We start from the raw sequence: 17,065 nt of genomic DNA, 5'->3' as shown, positions 1-17,065 counted from the left end.
TGTTTTATTTATTTTTGAGAGAGAAAGAGAGAGAGAGCAAGAGCAAGGGAGGGGCAGAGAGAGAAAGAGAGACACAGAACCTGAAGCAGGCTCCAGGCTCCCAGCTGTCAGCTCAGAGCCTGACGCGGGGCTCGAACCCACAGACTGTGAGATCATGATCTGAGCTTGAAGTCGGACGCCTAACTGACTGAGCCACCAGGGCGCCCCAAGAACTACACTTAATAAAAGAAAATGTTTTAATGTATGATGTTAGGTGAAATTCACATAACAGAAACCCAACCATTTTAAAGTGGCATCAGTGGCATCTAGTACATTCTGTGTTCAACCATCATCAACCTTATCTAGTTCCAAAACACTATATTCATCTTTATAACAATTCAGTTGTAAAATACAATTTAATATTGTACTTTTTTTTTAATGGAGGAAGAAGTCCACGAAAGCAAAAGTTCTCCTGGCCCATGAAAGTCACATTTCCAAGCTGCTTATACTTGTAAGGTATTTAGTTGGTAAGAGGATAGACAGGCTCTTATTTTTATATGCATTTCATTTAATGTGTGTTCAAATATAATTTGTATTTGAAGTGATGATCTAAAGTTTCCACTGAGATATATTTATTTAAATAAGTAAGGTTACAGGGATATGGTCATATACGAAGGAGACATAAATGTCTGGTTTTGAGGTTTTTTTTTTTTTTACATTTATTTATTTTTGAGAGACAGAGAGAGGCAGAGCACAAATGAGGGAGGGCAGAGAGAGAGGGAGACACAGAATCTGAAGCAGGTGCCAGGCTCTGAGCTGTCAGCACAGAGCCCGACGTGGGGCTCCAACTCACAAACTGTGAGATCATGACCTGAGCCGAAGTCGGACGCTTAACCCACTGAGCCACCCAGATGCCCCTAAACTTGTGGTTTTGGAAGTAGTGCCTGGCATCCTAGAGAGAACTCTGAACATCATAGTCCCCTTCAAAGATGGATCTGGCAGAGCCACTGGGGTCAAGGTCACCATTACCTCCCTGAGGAACCCCACCTCCAGCTCCTTCGTTCACCTGAGCTCTCATGCAAGGCAGCTGAATTTATTGGGCTCACTTTTGCCAGGTTCCTGATAATTATGCCGTTGTGGAAGGTCCAATGTCAGCACCTCCAGGCCAGACACCAAACCACATTTATCTGGGGGGCTAGCTCCAGGGTGCCTCGTCCAGGGCTCTGCATGCAATTGGCGCTCAGCAAAGGCTTGCTGGTTTGGTTTGTGGGCTGGGACAGCCCCCAGTTCCTCGCGATGGTGTGAAATAAGGAGTGTTCTGGAGCCAGGGAATGGCAGAAACATCCTGTACACTGTGGTCTCCCATCCTGCCTCTCCCCAGCCAAGTCCGGGAGCGATTCTGGAGATCTTGACCTCTTTCTCCCTGGATGTAACCCTTGAACCCCAGGCAGTGTTCTCAGGAGTCTCAGGATGGGCACCTCCCAATGGGTGGGCATTGCCTCTGCCCCGGTGTCTGGATTCTCTCTGAGTTCCTCGCCAGCTCCTTCGGCCCTTTCCCCTGTCCCTCACCGCAAGGCCCCTGTGTCCCCCGCAGATAGACGATGAGCAGCCACGGGAACAGCCTGTTCTTGCGGGAGAGTGGCCAGCGGCTGGGCCGGGTGGGCTGGCTGCAGCGGCTGCAAGAGAGCCTGCAGCAGAGGGCGCTGCGCACGCGCCTGCGCCTGCAGACCATGACCCGTGAGCACGTGCTGCGCTTCCTGCGCCGGAACGCCTTCATCCTGCTGACGGTCAGCGCGGTGGTCATCGGTGAGCGGGCTGGGAGGGGCGGGGACCCCGGGGAAATCTCCTGCCCGCACACATCTTCACTCCGCCGACTGGCTCTCTCTTGCGCGCGTCCCTGCCACCCGCTGCGTCTCCCCAGAAGGGCACATTCGCGCAGATGGGGCGCAGTGACCCAAACCACTCCACAGCGCCTCTCTTTTGGTCCTAGGAGTCAGCCTGGCCTTTGCCCTGCGCCCGTACCAGCTGACCTACAGACAGATCAAGTACTTCTCTTTCCCTGGAGAGCTTCTCATGAGGATGCTGCAGATGTTGGTGCTGCCGCTCATTGTCTCCAGCCTGGTCACAGGTGAGAGAGAGCCCAGGCCAGTGTGGGCTCCCAAGACCCATCCTGTAGCCCCGGCTCAAACCTGGAGCCAAAGCCATCCCCAAGCATGAGTTCACCTCCCTACCTCAGGACCTTGAACACAAAGCCTGCGCCTAGCCCCCACTTCTTGGCCAAAGCCCAGATCTTCATCAGACTCAGATTCCAGACCCAATATGACCTATGCCACTTATCTCAGTAACTTTACTCTACTTTTCCATGGAGGTAAAACACCAGCCTGCCAGGGGCTCAGCATCATTCAGGGGGGCAGCCAGGGAAGGTAGCATGGCATGGATGGTCAAGGAGTGGGATGTGGGTAAAGGTGTTTGAGATGAAGGGGCGGGATGGTGGGTGGGGGCTGGGGTAGAAATATGGATGGGTTATGCAGAAGTCGGCACATTTTTCTGCAAAGGGCCAGAGAGTGAACATTTTCAGCATTGGCGGGCATACGATCTCTGTCACAACTACTCAGTTGTGTTAAGGGAGCAGCTGCACACTCAAATATAATCAAATGGGTATGGTTGTGTTCCAATAAAACTTTATTTGCAAAAACAAACTCAGGTGGTTGATTGCCAACCACCAGACTTGATCAGGATGAACATGGAGGCATGAAAGAATGGTTTCTTGGGTTGGGTTTCCCAGAAGCAGAGCCTAAGATGGGGATATTTGCACAAGCGACTGATCGAGAGATGGCATTCAAGAGAGACCCATGAGTGAGAGAGGGAAGCAAGACGGGGCAGGGAAAGAACCTAGGCAGAGATGTGGGTTCAGAAGAAGGTTGGCCTCTCAGCCTTATCCCACGAGTAGCTGTGGAACAAGAGTAATGCTAAGAATTGTTCTTCTCAACTCTGCCCCCACCTGAGTCAAAGGAACTGGCTTTTTGAATCCCAGTTCCAGGCCGTCTTTGGCTTTAGACCTTCCATGGGGTGTTTCTGGGCAAGGCAGCTTTTGTTCTGCTGAGAGCAGCTCTCAAGAGAAGGGGGCAGCACACACTGTGAGCAGCTCACACACGCAGCAGCTGAAGTTCGACAGGTGCATTAGGCCGGTAAAGGCCATTTGGAAGGGGCACCAAAAGAAGTATCTCTTGCAGGTAGTGTACAGTGAGGTGAGCTGGAGGGAAGTATAATCTTGGGGTCCATAGCAGGATGATGAGTGGAATGACAGTGAAGTCATGGTACAACATAGGGACAAACGGAGGACGGTGTGGGGGTTGAAAAGGGAAGGTTGGTGATGTGGTGCTTGGGATAAAGGATGGGGTGGAAGGTGTACATGGAAAATGGAATGGGGTTGAAGAAGGATGAGTGGGTCGAAAGATGGTGGTGTGGGTGCTGGGCTGGGGGCGCAGAAGGAGGAGAAGCCTGGTGGGATGCTTGTTGAGCTGGTGGTATGAGGAAAGATGAGCTGATGGATGGGCGAGTGGGTGGTGGGGTGCTGATGAGGCTGCTAAGGGCTGTCCCCCCTGTCCTCCAGGTATGGCGTCCCTGGATAACAAGGCAACAGGCCGGATGGGGATGCGAGCAGCTGTGTACTACATGGTGACCACGGTCATTGCTGTCTTCATTGGCATCCTCATGGTCACCATCATCCATCCTGGGAAGGGCTCCAAGGAGGGGCTGCACCGTGAGGGCCGCATTGAGACCATCCCCACAGCAGATGCCTTCATGGACCTGGTCAGGTGACGTCCTTTCTAATTTTGATGGGAACTCTAGCCCTAGAAGCAACAAACCATACTCAAGGAGGGGCAAGTGGGACAGGCTGAGTCAGCCTGGAAATGCAACACCCAAGTTGAACCTAGACTATTGGTACCTGCTCTCTGCCCTGGAGTCTTGCACAAATGCTCTGAGAGTAGGTGACTCCTAGGGTATGACCTTTTTGCCCTTAGCTCGGGAGGCTATAGCTGCACGTTGAGACAGGCTCAGAATAGCTGGTGCCTGGGGTTCCCAAGCTCCATTGGAGGATGATTGATTCTCTTAGAGAAGCAAGCTTTTGACAGCCAGATTCAAGGCTCACCATGGTTCTCCTCTGGTCACTGACTTGGGGGAATTCCACAAGTTGTCTGTGTTTCTTGAGGCATCACTGGCACATGTGTATGAATTGAAATCCCCAAGGTGGCTCAGTAGGGAATTTCTCCTCCCCACTGAAGGGCTCGGAGAGACCTGGATTTGAGGTCCATCTGCACCTCTGAGGAGCTGTGTGGCTTTGGGCAACTTCCATAAATTCTCTGTGATTTGGTTTCTTTGTGCATAAAACAGGGACATCACTAGTGCTCACTTCTAGCATTATTGTAGTGTGTAGATCATGTAGGTAAGGCACTTAGCTCAGCACTTGGCCTAGAGTAAGCATTCACATGTTGGCTGCCGTTATTATTGTTGCTGTTACTCTTACTATTATTACCCTAGGCTCCTTCCCAAGGTCTAACCACCTCCCTTCCTCTGATGTTTTTCTGCAGAAATATGTTTCCGCCCAACCTTGTGGAGGCCTGCTTCAAACAGGTCAGGGGGAAGTACACAGTTTGTTCAAGGAGGTTTGGAGGGTCGGAGTGGTTGGTGGGGGGTGGGGGCGGGGTGCTTGCTGCCGAGTGAATGGTCCCGGAGTGAGGGATGGGAAGAAGGGCCTAACAGAGCAATGAGCAGGGCCTTTTGGAAGAGTCTGGGAGAAAGAATGTACCTCCCATTGGTGGGATGATCAAGGGAGGCTTATGGAAAAGGACTTAGGCCAAGAGCTGCCTGGGGATGGTTCTGGAGGAGGAGCCAATGTGTCTCACCATACATGGTTGAGGAGAGAGGCCCCCTGAACTGTTTGACTGGGGAGCTTTGAAAAATGCAGAATCTATGCATTGGTTGTTCATTTTTCCATTCTTGTGCTCTTTTGGTCTTCTATGCATTGGTCAAGTAATTCATTTACTCACTCAGATCCACTGAATAAGACTCTCCAGGGTGTGGCAACCAGGAACTGGTGTTCTCAGTAAATTTCTCCAGGAGGTTCTGATGAATCGATTTTGGCCCCCATCTCTCCATGTTTCAGTTCAAGACGCAGTACAGTACGAGGTTGGTAACCAGGACCATAGTGAGGACAGAGAATGGATCTGAGCCGGGCACCTCCATGCCTCCCCCATCCTCGATGGACAACGGAACCAGCCTCCTGGAAAATGTCACATGGGCCTTGGGCACCCTGCAGGAAGTGCTGAGCTTCGAGGAGACTGTGCCTGTGCCTGGCTCAGCCAATGGCATCAATGCCCTGGGCCTTGTGGTCTTCTCTGTGGCCTTTGGGCTGGTCATCGGTGGCATGAAACACAAGGGCCGAGTCCTCCGGGATTTCTTCGACAGCCTCAATGAGGCTATTATGAGGATGGTGGGCATCATTATCTGGTGAGTGCTGGGGTGTGACAGCGTGAGCAGGTGACAGCATGCGGGAAGGGTGGAGCTGGGGCTGGGAAGTCAGGTTGTGGGGCCGTTCTTCAAGGGGCCATTGGGGCCATTTGGCCAAAATCATTCATATAGGTATTGGGGAATTTATTCATACGTTCACTCGTAAATTCACTTGTGGACTCATCCACACATTAATGAAACCATTGGCTGATTCATTTACTTATTGACTCGCTCCACTATGTATTTGTTTGAGCTCATTCTTTGGCCTGCTCATTCATCTCTGCATTTGTTATCCTCCCATTGACTCATTCAAGTAAACTCTGCATTCGTTCATCTGTTCACGTAATGCCCTCATTCATTCACTCACCCCTTCGTTTGTGTCTCATTTGCTTCTTTTCTTTTTTTTTAAATATTTTTTATTTATTTCTAGGAGAGAGAGAGAGACAGCGTGAGCAGGGGAGGGTCAGAGAGAGAGGGAGTCACAGGCTGAAACAGGCTCCAGGCTCTGAGCTGGCAGTCAGCACAGAGCCCGACGCAGGGCTCGAACCCACGAACCGCGAGATCATGACCTAAGCGAAAGTCGGACGCTTAACCGACTAAGCCGCCCAGGCGCCCCTCATTTGCTTATTTTCTTACTCCTTTATCCACTTGCTAATTATTCCTTAATCGATACATGCATACATTCATTCATCCTTTACATGTCTCCATTCCTTCACCAATTCCTTCATTCATTGAGCCGACATTTTCCCAGGCTAATTCAATCTTGAACTCTAGAATACAGAGATCCATTGAATTCAGTCGTGAAGTCTTGGACGAGATAGCCACGTACTAGATAAATGTGATTCACGCTGGAAGGTCCTACAGTAAAGGGATGTTTAAAAAGCGTTGGGGAAGGTGGAGAAATGAGCAGCCAATGGACGGATAGGTAGTGGACTCTGTTTGGGAAGGTGAGGAGGGAGTCATAGAAAAGGTCACCTCTTAGTTGGGTCTTGAAAGGTAGGTGGGAATTCAACGGGACAGAAAGAGGGAAGAGGCCCTTCAAGCAGAGGGAAGAGAACAAGCGAAGCCTGCGAGAGAATGGTGGGGAGTTCAGAGAGGTGGGAGCCCAGGGTGAGGTGGGAGTGGCCGTGCAAGATGTTACAAGACCGGGGCACCTGGCCGGCTCAGTGACTTGAGCGTCCAACTCTTGACTTCGGCTCAGGTCATGATCCCACAATTCGTGGGTTTGAGCCCTGTGTCGGGCTCTGTGCTGACAGCGCGGAGCCTGCTTGGGCTTATTCTCCCTCTCTCTCTGCCCCTCCCCCATTCTCTCTGCCTCTCTCAAAAATAAAGAAATAAAATTACAATAAAAAGATATTAACAAGACTGTCTAGTCCCAAACTGGGGAAGACTTTGTACATAATCCCCAAGAACTAGAAAGCTGTGTAAGGGGCTAGAGGCCAAGGTTAAAGCCTGGAAAAGCCACGAAGGGTGAGCTTCTCAAGGGTGACCAAGAAGACCAATGAGACTGTAGGCTTCCCTGAATTGGAAGCCGTAAATTTAAAGTGGTGTCGTTGGCAGGTTTGGGTCAAATATCTCAATGTCCCGGGTGGCTGAGTGTACACGGTAAGAAGCCCTGTGCAGTTGACCTAGAGGTGAGGTGTTCTGTGCGGGATCCAGGAGGAAGGACGAAGACGGGGAGATTGGGAAGGGCGTTCATGGAGCAGACACAGAGGTAGGTCCAGGCTGGGAGACACCTCGGCACCCTCGAGTTTTCGAGCTGTCCCCCTGAGCTTAGCCGAGCCCAGGGGAATACACATGTGGCCGGACCAGTGCCCAGTATCCTCCTTCCCAGAGCCTCCGTGTGAGTCCCCCCGTTTCTGACCCAAGCTATGGTACCAGTTTCCCAGGAGGTCCCTACCCCCTCAAGTGCCTCTTCCGGAAGAACAACCAGCTGCAAACTTCAGTTTCTCAACACAGAGGAGTAACAACCCTGGTGATGGGTGACGAAGGCAGTAGAGGCAGGAACTTGCGAGACTAAGAGATGTGCTGGTTTGTAAGGGGGGGTACAAGTGAGCCCCCGATGAACTCACTTCTGTCTCCTTTCACTCGCTGCTCCAGCCGCACTGGTGTGCTCTCCACTCCTTGTGCTCTTGCAGCTCATGCCAATCTCAGGATCTTTCCACTGTGCCTGCAATGCTTCCCGCTCAGATGGATTTGTCCCCTTCCATTGCTCAGGCCTCTGCATGAATGTCGGTGTCTAAAGACACCCCTCCTTGACCCCGCATGCTTACGCAGCCTCTCTCAGGGGCTCTGTTTGGTGGCCGTCACCATCTGCAGTTTTAAATTAGGTGTTTCTATGCGTCCTGCTTGTTTTCCCGTCAAGATGTGGGTCCCATAGGGGCAGGGACCTTGTGACTGGAGCAGAGCAGGTACTCAAGAGAGTGGTTGAATAAGTAGATGATTTAAAAAGACACGTGGTTTGAGATGTCCGTGGAAATTCTGGTGAAATAGCTCAGGGCCGGTGAGTGGGTGGGAATACGCACTTACAGGAAAGGGAATGGGGCGTAGAGGTTACACAATTCGCCCAAAAATAGTTGGAGGTGGTGAATAAGGGAAGTCCAAAGGCCGGTGATAGGGACCGTCTGGGCCATGTCTAGGGAAAGAGTCCCAAAGACAGCGATTCTTTGGGGACGGACTTGAATGGGAATGGAGGTAAGAGAGACCTCATAGGGTTGTATCGCCTGGAGTTGAGTTGTGGGAACTTTTCCCCACTGTAGTGGGCTTGAGCTCTGGGTGAGTGGGAAGAGGAAGTGGGCTGTGCCCGTGGGGCCCACCCCTGTTGGCCAGAGTGTGGGGAAAGGTTGAGGTGGAATAGGGGGCTGGATGGTGGGCGCTACCTGGCCCCAGGGGCTTATATGGGCAAAGCTTTGGGGATGCCAGCTCTGAGCTATAGGGGAAGTCATGAGGGAGCTCTGACGGGTGTCTGGCTTGGCCTAGGTACGCACCTGTGGGCATCCTGTTCTTGATCGCTGGAAAGATCCTAGAGATGGAGGACATGGCCGTCCTGGGGGGTCAGCTGGGCATGTACACCCTGACCGTCATCGTAGGCTTGTTCCTCCATGCTGGTGGTGTCCTGCCCCTCATCTACTTCCTCATCACCCACCGGAACCCCTTCCCCTTCATCGGGGGCATGCTGCAGGCCCTCATCACTGCCATGGGCACGTCTTCCAGGTACGGCCTCATCCCCCACCCCTGGTACTTCTACGAGGCTCACTGTTCACATGCTCTCCTAAGGGTCCTGCCCTTCTCCGCCCCCTACTGAACCCCGTCTGAGCTGTGCACTAATGTCAGCAGCTCCTGCAGGTTTCCAGGTCGGTCGACACCTGAGTGCTGATCTTTGTCCCGGGCTCGTTCTCCTGACCTCCTTTCCTCCTTGTCCATTTCTCTGTTTTATATGGAGGAGAACTAGCTGCCGATTTGGGGGTTAAGACCAAGCTTCCAATGTGCTCCATGTTCTCAGTCAATTTCTAGTTTAGAGAGTTTCATTTCCCCCCCAAGATAGTGTCTGAGAGCCTCTTGGCCTCCATCAGCTTTTCTTGTGATTTGGGGGGATTAATAAAGAGCTTCCCTTTTCCCCATCATCTAAATCCAAGACAGTTTGAGAAGGATCACAAGAGCCGACCAGCTGGAAGAATGGTATCATCTTTATTGCTCATAACGCTGCCTGGAGATTTGATCTGTGGCCAATAGGATTGGTGCCATCGTAGCCCAGAATTAAACTCAACCTGGTCATCACGGGGCTGGATCCCCAAAGGCCTTTTCTGTGGGTCCTGGTTTCTCACTGCATGGCGTCAAGCTGACCAGGCAGAGCACATGTTTTGCGGACGGCGAAGCGAGATGCCCACTCCTTCAACTGAACTCCCTAATCAATTAGGTTCCTCTTTCTCCCCTGGGGAGTGGTGGAGGGAGAGGCCAGGAGGGTCAGTGTAGCTGAGGTTGCCCCCTGAGCTGCAGGAGTGGGGGCCTAGGGGTCCCTGTAACACCTCTTTCTCAATCTTGAGCATGTGGTGTGGGAGGTCAGCCGACCCTTAATCTTCTCTTTTTTGGGAGTGGAAAAAGTTCAGTCGTGGCACAAACATGTGCCTGGTAATCAGCCTTAAGCTACTGGCTTTAAGCGGGTCCAGAGCCCTTCACCCTAGGGGGCCGCCTTTGCTGTGTGCTTCTGTTAACATGAGGAATCCCTCTTCCCTATGCAGTTTTCAGCCTCTGAAATGTTATCCACTTGCCATCCTTCCCTTGCTCCGGCTCCCACGTGGTCTCTTAGCGTTCCCAGCAGAATCTCTCCTTTGGCTCATTGCGGCCCCAGCCCCTCCCTGCCACCCCCTGTTCTCAGCCTCCAGGGCTCTCTCTCCTAGCTCTGCCACGCTGCCCATCACCTTCCGCTGCCTGGAGGAGGGCCTGGGTGTGGACCGACGCATCACCAGGTTCGTGCTGCCTGTGGGGGCCACCGTCAACATGGACGGGACCGCCCTGTACGAGGCCCTGGCCGCCATCTTCATCGCCCAAGTCAACAACTATGAGCTCAACCTGGGCCAGATCACCACTATCAGGTGAGGCGGTCTTGGGTGGGATCTGCCAGCAGGTGAGGCCTCAAAAGTCATTAGCTTGGGGGCGCCTGGGTGGCTCAGTCAGTTAAGCATCCGACTTTGGCTCATGTCATGATCTCGTGGTCCATGGGTTCAAGCCCCGCATCAGGCTCTGTGCTGACAGCTCAGAGCCTGGAGCCTGCTTCAGATTCTGTGCCTCCCCCTGTCTCTGCTCCTCCTTCTCACACTCTGTCTCTCTCAAAAGTAAATAAACATTGGAAAATTAAAAAAAAAAAAAGTCGTTAGCTCGGCTGGGGGTGGAGGGCACCTCAGCTTGAGGTCAAGGGAGGCTTTGAATGTTGGAGGCAGGGGGATGTAGGATGAGCTCAGTCTCCCAGGCCAACTGAAGTTGTCAGGAGCTGGTGAGATGGTTCAGTCCCATCTCCTTTCACATGCTGTTGTGGGACATCCCTTTGCCCAGTATTTTCCAAAGTACGGCTGGTGCATCCTGGTAACATGAGGCTCTTATGATGGATTCCTGGGCCTCGTCCCCCAGAGGTCCCAAGGTGGTAATTATAAATATAACAGCAAACATTATCACCTCGTTCAGGTCTTTGCTCCAGCGTCACATTTTCGGGGAAGTGTTCCCTGAATATTCGATTTAAAATTGTATGGTCTGGACTTCCGTAGACCGAATGATTTCTCCATACCTCCATCTGCCTTAGTATGTATTTTAAGTACTCGCCTTGCTCATTGCCTGCCTCCCCCCTAGAATGTGAGCTCTGTTTGGGCAGGGGTTTTCTTCTATGGGAGTTTCTACTGGGCCTCTAGCTTGTCGTATACGTTCACTAAGTATGAGTTGAAAGAATACGTTTATTGAAGGCTGCTTTTCATTTTCAGGAGCTTAATTTAAGATGTCCCGGGGAACCGCCTCTTCCCTTCTGTTGTGTCCTTTTTCACCATCTTCCTCATCTTCCCCTTCCCTCCTCCCACCTCCCTGTGTTCTCTCTCCATGTGCAGCATCACGGCGACAGCGGCCAGCGTTGGGGCTGCGGGGATCCCCCAGGCGGGCCTGGTCACCATGGTCATTGTGCTCACATCCGTGGGCCTACCCACTGAGGACATCACGCTGATCATAGCGGTGGACTGGTTCCTGTGAGTCTCTTCAGACCCTGGTGCTGTCTCTCCTCACCCCTCACCCCCCCACTCCACCTGCTTTCCCCGCCAGACCCCCAACCCATGGGCCCTCATTCCCACAAGGACACAGAGCTCTAGAATTTTAGAGTAAAGGGAAGCCTTGGACCGTACTCCAAGCCGTAGCTCGCAGTTCCCAAATCCCAGAGATAACCTTGGGGAAGTAGGGCAGGGAGGAGACGAGCAATGGGGGCTTTCGCTCTCAGCCTGAACAGCCCCCTTGTACCAACTTTATGTAGAAGTCACAAGAAGGTGGTCCATGGGACAGAGCAGGCTTGCAAATGGTTTTCGTTTTGTTTTATTTTGAATTCTCAACTTTGAAAAACAGGAGGTTTACATTAAAAAAAAAAAAAAAAACTCTGGACTTTCATCCCCATTGGGAGCTGTTTGCAGGACCTGAGTCCCATTTAGACAGCCTCCAATCTGGCCTGATTTACTCACGGTGGTTCCCTTCTGTATGCTGTTCAGCCCCCGACCTCTAATTTTCTCTGTGAGAAGTTTACATCCTTAAAAAGAAAGAATTGCACTGCCAAGATCAAATGTGAGCATGTCAGAGCTGGTGCAGCCTGTGTTTGTTAGGAGGGGAAACTGAGGACACGGAAGGGGAGGCACCTGCTGGAGGTTATGTGGTTGTGGATGGGACACGAGCCCCAACTCCCAGGCACAAGGAACCCTCCTCACCCTGCTACACCCTCCCCTCCGTGAGCTCTTCAGACCTCGAATAACAGTGGCTTCTCCATGCCCCCCCCCCAACAGTGACCGACTTCGCACAATGACCAACGTTCTGGGAGACTCTATCGGAGCAGCCGTCATTGAGCATTTATCTCAGCGGGAGCTGGAGCTGCAGGAAGCGGAGCTCACCCTCCCCAGCCTGGGGAAGCCCTACAAGTCACTCATGGCACAAGAGAAGGGGGCGTCCAGGGGTCGGGGAGGCAACGAGAGTGCCATGTGAGGGGACCCCAGCCCTGCTGCCCATAGAGGAGGGAACGGGGGCTGGGGGAGGGGGTGGTCTTAGGGAAGACCCACTGCCCGATTGCCTGTGCCCTGAACACACATGTTCCGTCCAGCTTGTTTGGTGGGAACTGAGATACAGGAGCAGAAACGAAAGGGTGTCCAAGGCCTCCATTTCTCTCTGGGCGCATGCAGAGAACTTGTGGAGGACCGTGAACTTCGGGTCGAACAAGCTGAGGGGTGGTGGAATTGAAGGAGGTGAGGGGTAACCACTATTTATCATAATAAAACAATGTGTATGGCCTCCGTGTTGGGGGTCCCCAAGACCTGAAGCTTCCATGATTTGCTAGAAGGGCTTGTAGAACTCAGAAAAGCTCTGATGCGCACGTTTAGAGTTTATTGCAGTGAAAGATTACAGATGAAAATCTGCAAAGGGCAGAGTTGCCTGGGGCAGAGTCCAGAAGTCACCAGACATGGGCTTCCCATTGTCCCCTCTTAGTGGAATCCCAGGGACTCACTTAATCCTCTCAGCAGTGATGTGTGACAGCACCTATGAAGTCGTGTCGGCCAAGGAAGTTCACCTGAGCCTTGGTGTCCAGGACTGTTATTGGGGGTCCATCGTGTAGGCATGCGGTGCCTGTTGACCTTCACTACTCATTCTTTGGTCCTCACAGAAGTCAAATGAATATAGCATTGCCCAGGGCCTCAGATGAACAACAACAGGCATTCACCATAAATGACACAGTCAGCCTGGACCACCTGGCATGACTCAAGATCCCAGATATACAAAGATGCTTTTATGAGGCAGGGGATTCCAAGGGCTCAGGGGTTATTTCCGAGGAGCCAGTCAAGGGCAAGTCCTTTCTCTGGAATGTGCAGGCTTTGAGCTCCCTGAAGCCTTCCGAGTTAACTCTTTACTTCATACGCCCATGGCTGGGAAGAGAGGAAGCAGCTTCTCGTGGGGAGGAGTCCATGCATCTTGTAGTCCAGACTACTGACCCCTGAAATCAGTTGTCTCAGGCGCCCCCATGCTGGCCTCAGGAAGCTCTGTGTCTCCTTAGCGCACAAGGGTGGATGTTGGTCACTTAACATTATTTTTCTGCAGCCGAATAAACCGGGTGGGACGTTAAATGAGACTTTAATAAAACCTTGGGGGAAAACACAAGACAGTAACACGATTCCAGATGTCGTGGACATCATTCAACTCTATGACCCTTTTGTCCGGGAAATACAACATTCTTTTTTTCCTGAATCAAATTAAGCTTCACTTGAGCCCCTACGTCTCTCAAAGGGGGAAGAAACATTCAAGCACAGGCATGTTTTGGGGATGCACCCTGCCCCATTCTCTAGGATCCAAAGAGAACCCTTGGGCATGTGTACTTGAGAAAACTTGGAAGTAGAGATCCAGAATTCTTTAATCTATTTGCAGTCACCATGGTAACATTTGTGTCAGAAACCAAAAAAGTCCATGCAAAGGCGAGAAGCTTAGAAAGTGCCCTACTCCACAGTTGATCCTGGGGAACGTTGCCTGGGTGCCCAGTCTCAAACCGGAATTTCTGCCTCTGGTCCCCGGTCAGTGGTCTGTTATCTGCAGAAAACTCCTCTTGGGAGCAGGTGTAATAGTTTGCTAGGGCCGCCATGACAGTGCCACAGACGGGGTGGCGAAACAACAGACATCTATTGGCCCCTAGTTTTGGAAGTGTGCCTTTGACTTGATTCTATTCACGTAACCTCAGAAAACAGCTCTCCAAATGTTTGCAGGCAACATTTCCAAAACAGGCACACGTCTCCCATCACTTTGAAGATAGATATTGAACACATGGGATTTGATTTTTTTTCTCAAGAAATCCAGACCATGACTGAAGATAGCTGAGAAAATAGTAGGTTCTCTTCATGTAAAGTTAAAGCGACTGGTTGCAAGATGAACAAAGGAATCCAGGACATAACCTGCAGAAAAATAGAGGGCAGGGAAGAAACAAGGAAAGTTTTGCTCTAAAACATAAAATGAGGCAAAATAAAAATATTGCGCAGAGGGGGCGCCTGGAGGGCTCAGTCGGTTAAGCATCCGACTTTGGCTCAGGTCATGATCTCACAGTTTGTGTGTTCAAGCCCTGTGTGTGGGGTCTCTGCGGTCAGCACAGAACCTCCTTGGGATCCTCTGCCCCTCTCTCTGCCCCTCCCCCAGTTGCATGCATGCACACTCCATCTCTCTCTCAAAAATAAACATCAAAAAGTTTTTTAGATTTATTTATTTATTTTATTTATTATAGTTTATTGTCAAGTTGGTTTCCATATAACACCCCGTGCTCATCCCAACAAGTGCCCTCCTCCATGCCCATCACCCCCCTTCCCCTCTCCCTCACCCCATCAACCCTCCATTTGTTCTCAGTATTTAAGAATCTCTTATGGTTTGCCGCCCTCCCTCTCCTTAACTATTTTTTTCCCCTTCCCCTCCCTCATGGTCCTCTGTTAAGTTTCTCCTATTCAACATATGAGTGAAAACATGTGGTATCTGTCCTTCTCTGCCTGACTTCTTTCACTCAGTGTAACACCCTCGAGTTCCATCCGCATTGCTACAAATGGCCAGATTTCATTCTTTCCCATTGCCATGTAATATTCCATTGTGTAGATAAACCACAAGGCATAGTAAAAAATTTTTAAAATAATGCACAAAGGAAACTAAGATTTCTGGTCCTTGGGATCATGTGACCAGTAACTCATGAGAATCCCATTATGGTCCCCCAAAACTGAGAGGCACCAGTCTGCTAAGGAGTTGCCCTAGGGCCCTCTTTATGTCTCTGTTTCTCAGACTGTAAATGAAGGGGTTCAGCATGGGTGTGACAATCGTGTACATCACCGAGGCCACCAGACTTGACCTAGAGGATGAAGTCGCTGCAGAACTGAGGTAGACCCCAAGGCCTGTCCCATAGAACAAGGAGACCACCGAGAGGTGAGACCCACACGTGGAAAAGGCTTTGTACTTGCCCCTGGCTGATGAAATTTTTAGGATGGAGGAGAAAATCTGAGAATAAGAAAAGAGGATCCCAGAGAGAGGAAAAACACCTAGGACAACAGTCACAAGATACACCACTATGTTATTGATGAGGGTGTCAGAACAGGCAAGCTTCAGGACTTCAGGAAGATCACAAAAGAAGTGTGGGATTTCCATGTGTGTGCAGAAGGACAGCCTCAAAAAGGTCAAGGTCTCGAGCAGGGAGCCCATGATACTGAGGCACCAGGACCCCAGGGCCAGCAGCCTACAGAGCTGGGGGTTCATGATGACCATGTAGTGCAGGGGGTGGCAGATGGCCACGAAGCGGTCATAGGCCATTACGGTCAGGAGTAAATTGTCCAGGCATCCAAACACAATGAAAAAAAAAATCTGGCTGAGGCATCCTTCGTATGTTATGACCTTGCTCTGCATCTGGATGTTCCACAGCATCTTCGGGACGGTGGTAGAGGTGAAGCAGATGTCTGAAAAGGACAGGTTGGAAAGGAAGAAGTACATGGGCGTGTGGAGGTGGGAGTCTGAGATGATGGCCAGGATGATGAGCAGGTTCCCAGTGAACGTGACCAGGTACAGGGACAGAAACAGCCCAAAGAAGAAAGGCTGCAGGCCTGGCTGCTCTGTGAATCCCAGGAGGAGAAAGTGTCCAGCTCCTGTTTGGTTTCCTCTTTCCATGGGGCTACTGGCTTTGTCCAGAAAGAGAAAAAAGGAAAAGCAACACAAAATTCACTCCAAATAAGCATTCCCCGGAATGACCAAAATACCCTTAATCCAAACCCAGGGGAACCATGAAGTCATTTGTTTTGGCTAAGGATTGGCTTTCTGTGCTGACAAATTGTGGTTCCCACTGCCCCCTGGAAAGATTGTCTCTAAGATCAGTGGTTCTCAAACTGTGGTCCTGGCACAGCACCCTCAGCATCACATGGGAACCTGTTAGAAATGCATATTTTCAGGTCCACCTGACCCTACTGAGTCAGATGCTCTGGGTGTGAGGCCAGCACTCTGCGCCTTGATAAGTCCTCCTGGGCAGTCTGATGCAGCTCCGATTTTGGGGAGCACCGCTCTAGTGCTTGCCCACATCCCTCAGCAGTCATCCCTGGTGCAATCTCTGCTCGGTGCTTGGGGGAATAGGGAATTCCCTAACTCCAGGCAGGTCATCCAACCTTCAAGAGGTTCTTGCATTGTGCTGCCTTTCTGTGATTTCTATCTCTTAGATCCTCTGGACCTTGGGTGCTCCTTCTAATAAAAAAATAATAACCAATATTATTCTCATTAATCATCATTTATGATTCATTTGTATTATCAATATCCAAATATAAATTCAACAACATTAAATTTATAAATATAGTGTTCTAGAGTTTCTTAGTTATTGATTTAACATTTTTAAATTATTTTTTTAAATTCCAGTATAATAAACGTACAATGTTACATTAGTTTCAGGTGTACAATATAGTGATTCGACAATTCTATACACTATTCAGTTCTCATCAGAAGTGCATTCTTTTTTAAAAAAATATTTTATTTATTTTTGAGAGAGAGATAGAAACACCGTGAGCAGGGGAGGGTCAGAGAAAGAGGGAGACACAGAATCCAAAGACAAGCTCCAGGCTCTGAGCTAGCCCCGACGCAGGGCTCGAACCCACGAACTGTGAGATCATGACCTGAACTGAAGTCGGATGCTTAACCGACTGAGCCACCCAGGCCGCCCACAAGTGCATTCTTCAATTCTCATTACCTGTTTCACCTAATCCTCACCCCACCTTCCCTTTATTAAACCATCAGTGTGTTCTGTTTAGTTAAAAGTCTGCTCCTTGGTTTGCTGTTCTCTTCCCGCCCCCCGCCCCCCCGCCATGAT

At 50.7% G+C, this 17,065-nt stretch overlaps 2 protein-coding genes across 3 annotated transcripts; one reads left to right on the top strand and one right to left on the bottom strand.

Annotated features, from left to right (window-relative positions):
• Positions 1–1,580: 1,580 nt before the first annotated feature.
• Positions 1,581–12,529, top strand: SLC1A6 (solute carrier family 1 member 6). Of its 2 annotated transcripts, XM_077771599.1 has the most exons (9): positions 1,581–1,785; positions 1,970–2,107; positions 3,593–3,797; positions 4,572–4,614; positions 5,147–5,490; positions 8,470–8,703; positions 9,888–10,082; positions 11,079–11,213; positions 12,009–12,529. In XM_077771599.1, exons 1-9 carry the CDS (start codon positions 1,581–1,583, stop codon positions 12,202–12,204), a joined length of 1,695 nt encoding a protein of 564 aa, XP_077627725.1. In that variant the 3' UTR covers positions 12,205–12,529. The 2 variants fall into 2 exon arrangements, with proteins under 2 accessions (XP_077627725.1, XP_077627726.1); XM_077771600.1 differs by lacking the exons at positions 3,593–3,797; positions 8,470–8,703; positions 9,888–10,082; positions 11,079–11,213; positions 12,009–12,529 and having other exon boundaries at positions 5,147–5,243.
• Positions 12,530–14,934: 2,405 nt separating this feature from the next.
• On the bottom strand, positions 14,935–15,885 carry OR7C2 (olfactory receptor family 7 subfamily C member 2). Its single transcript, XM_077771594.1, has one exon. The coding sequence runs from the start codon at positions 15,883–15,885 to the stop codon at positions 14,935–14,937; it is 951 nt and encodes a 316-aa protein (XP_077627720.1).
• Positions 15,886–17,065: the final 1,180 nt, after the last annotated feature.

The sequence above is a fragment of the Crocuta crocuta genome, unplaced genomic scaffold, assembly GCF_008692635.1.
Source record: "Crocuta crocuta isolate KB4526 unplaced genomic scaffold, BGI_CrCroc_1.0 scaffold755, whole genome shotgun sequence".
NCBI lineage: Eukaryota > Metazoa > Chordata > Mammalia > Carnivora > Hyaenidae > Crocuta > Crocuta crocuta.
The sequence above is the reverse complement of the archived record's forward strand: the minus strand, read 5'-3'. Positions and strand labels throughout refer to the sequence as shown.

Bases quoted from the DNA above. Each gene is read 5' to 3' on its own strand.
- SLC1A6 (XM_077771599.1), top strand. From the start codon at position 1,581: ATGAGCAGCCACGGGAACAGCCTGTTCTTGCGGGAGAGTGGCCAGCGG. The intron at 1,786-1,969 runs GTGAGCGGGCTG...TTTTGGTCCTAG, and splicing joins GGTCAGCGCGGTGGTCATCG to GAGTCAGCCTGGCCTTTGCC. The intron at 11,214-12,008 runs GTGAGTCTCTTC...CCCCCCCAACAG, and splicing joins ATAGCGGTGGACTGGTTCCT to TGACCGACTTCGCACAATGA.
- OR7C2 (XM_077771594.1), bottom strand. From the start codon at position 15,885: ATGGAAAGAGGAAACCAAACAGGAGCTGGACACTTTCTCCTCCTGGGA.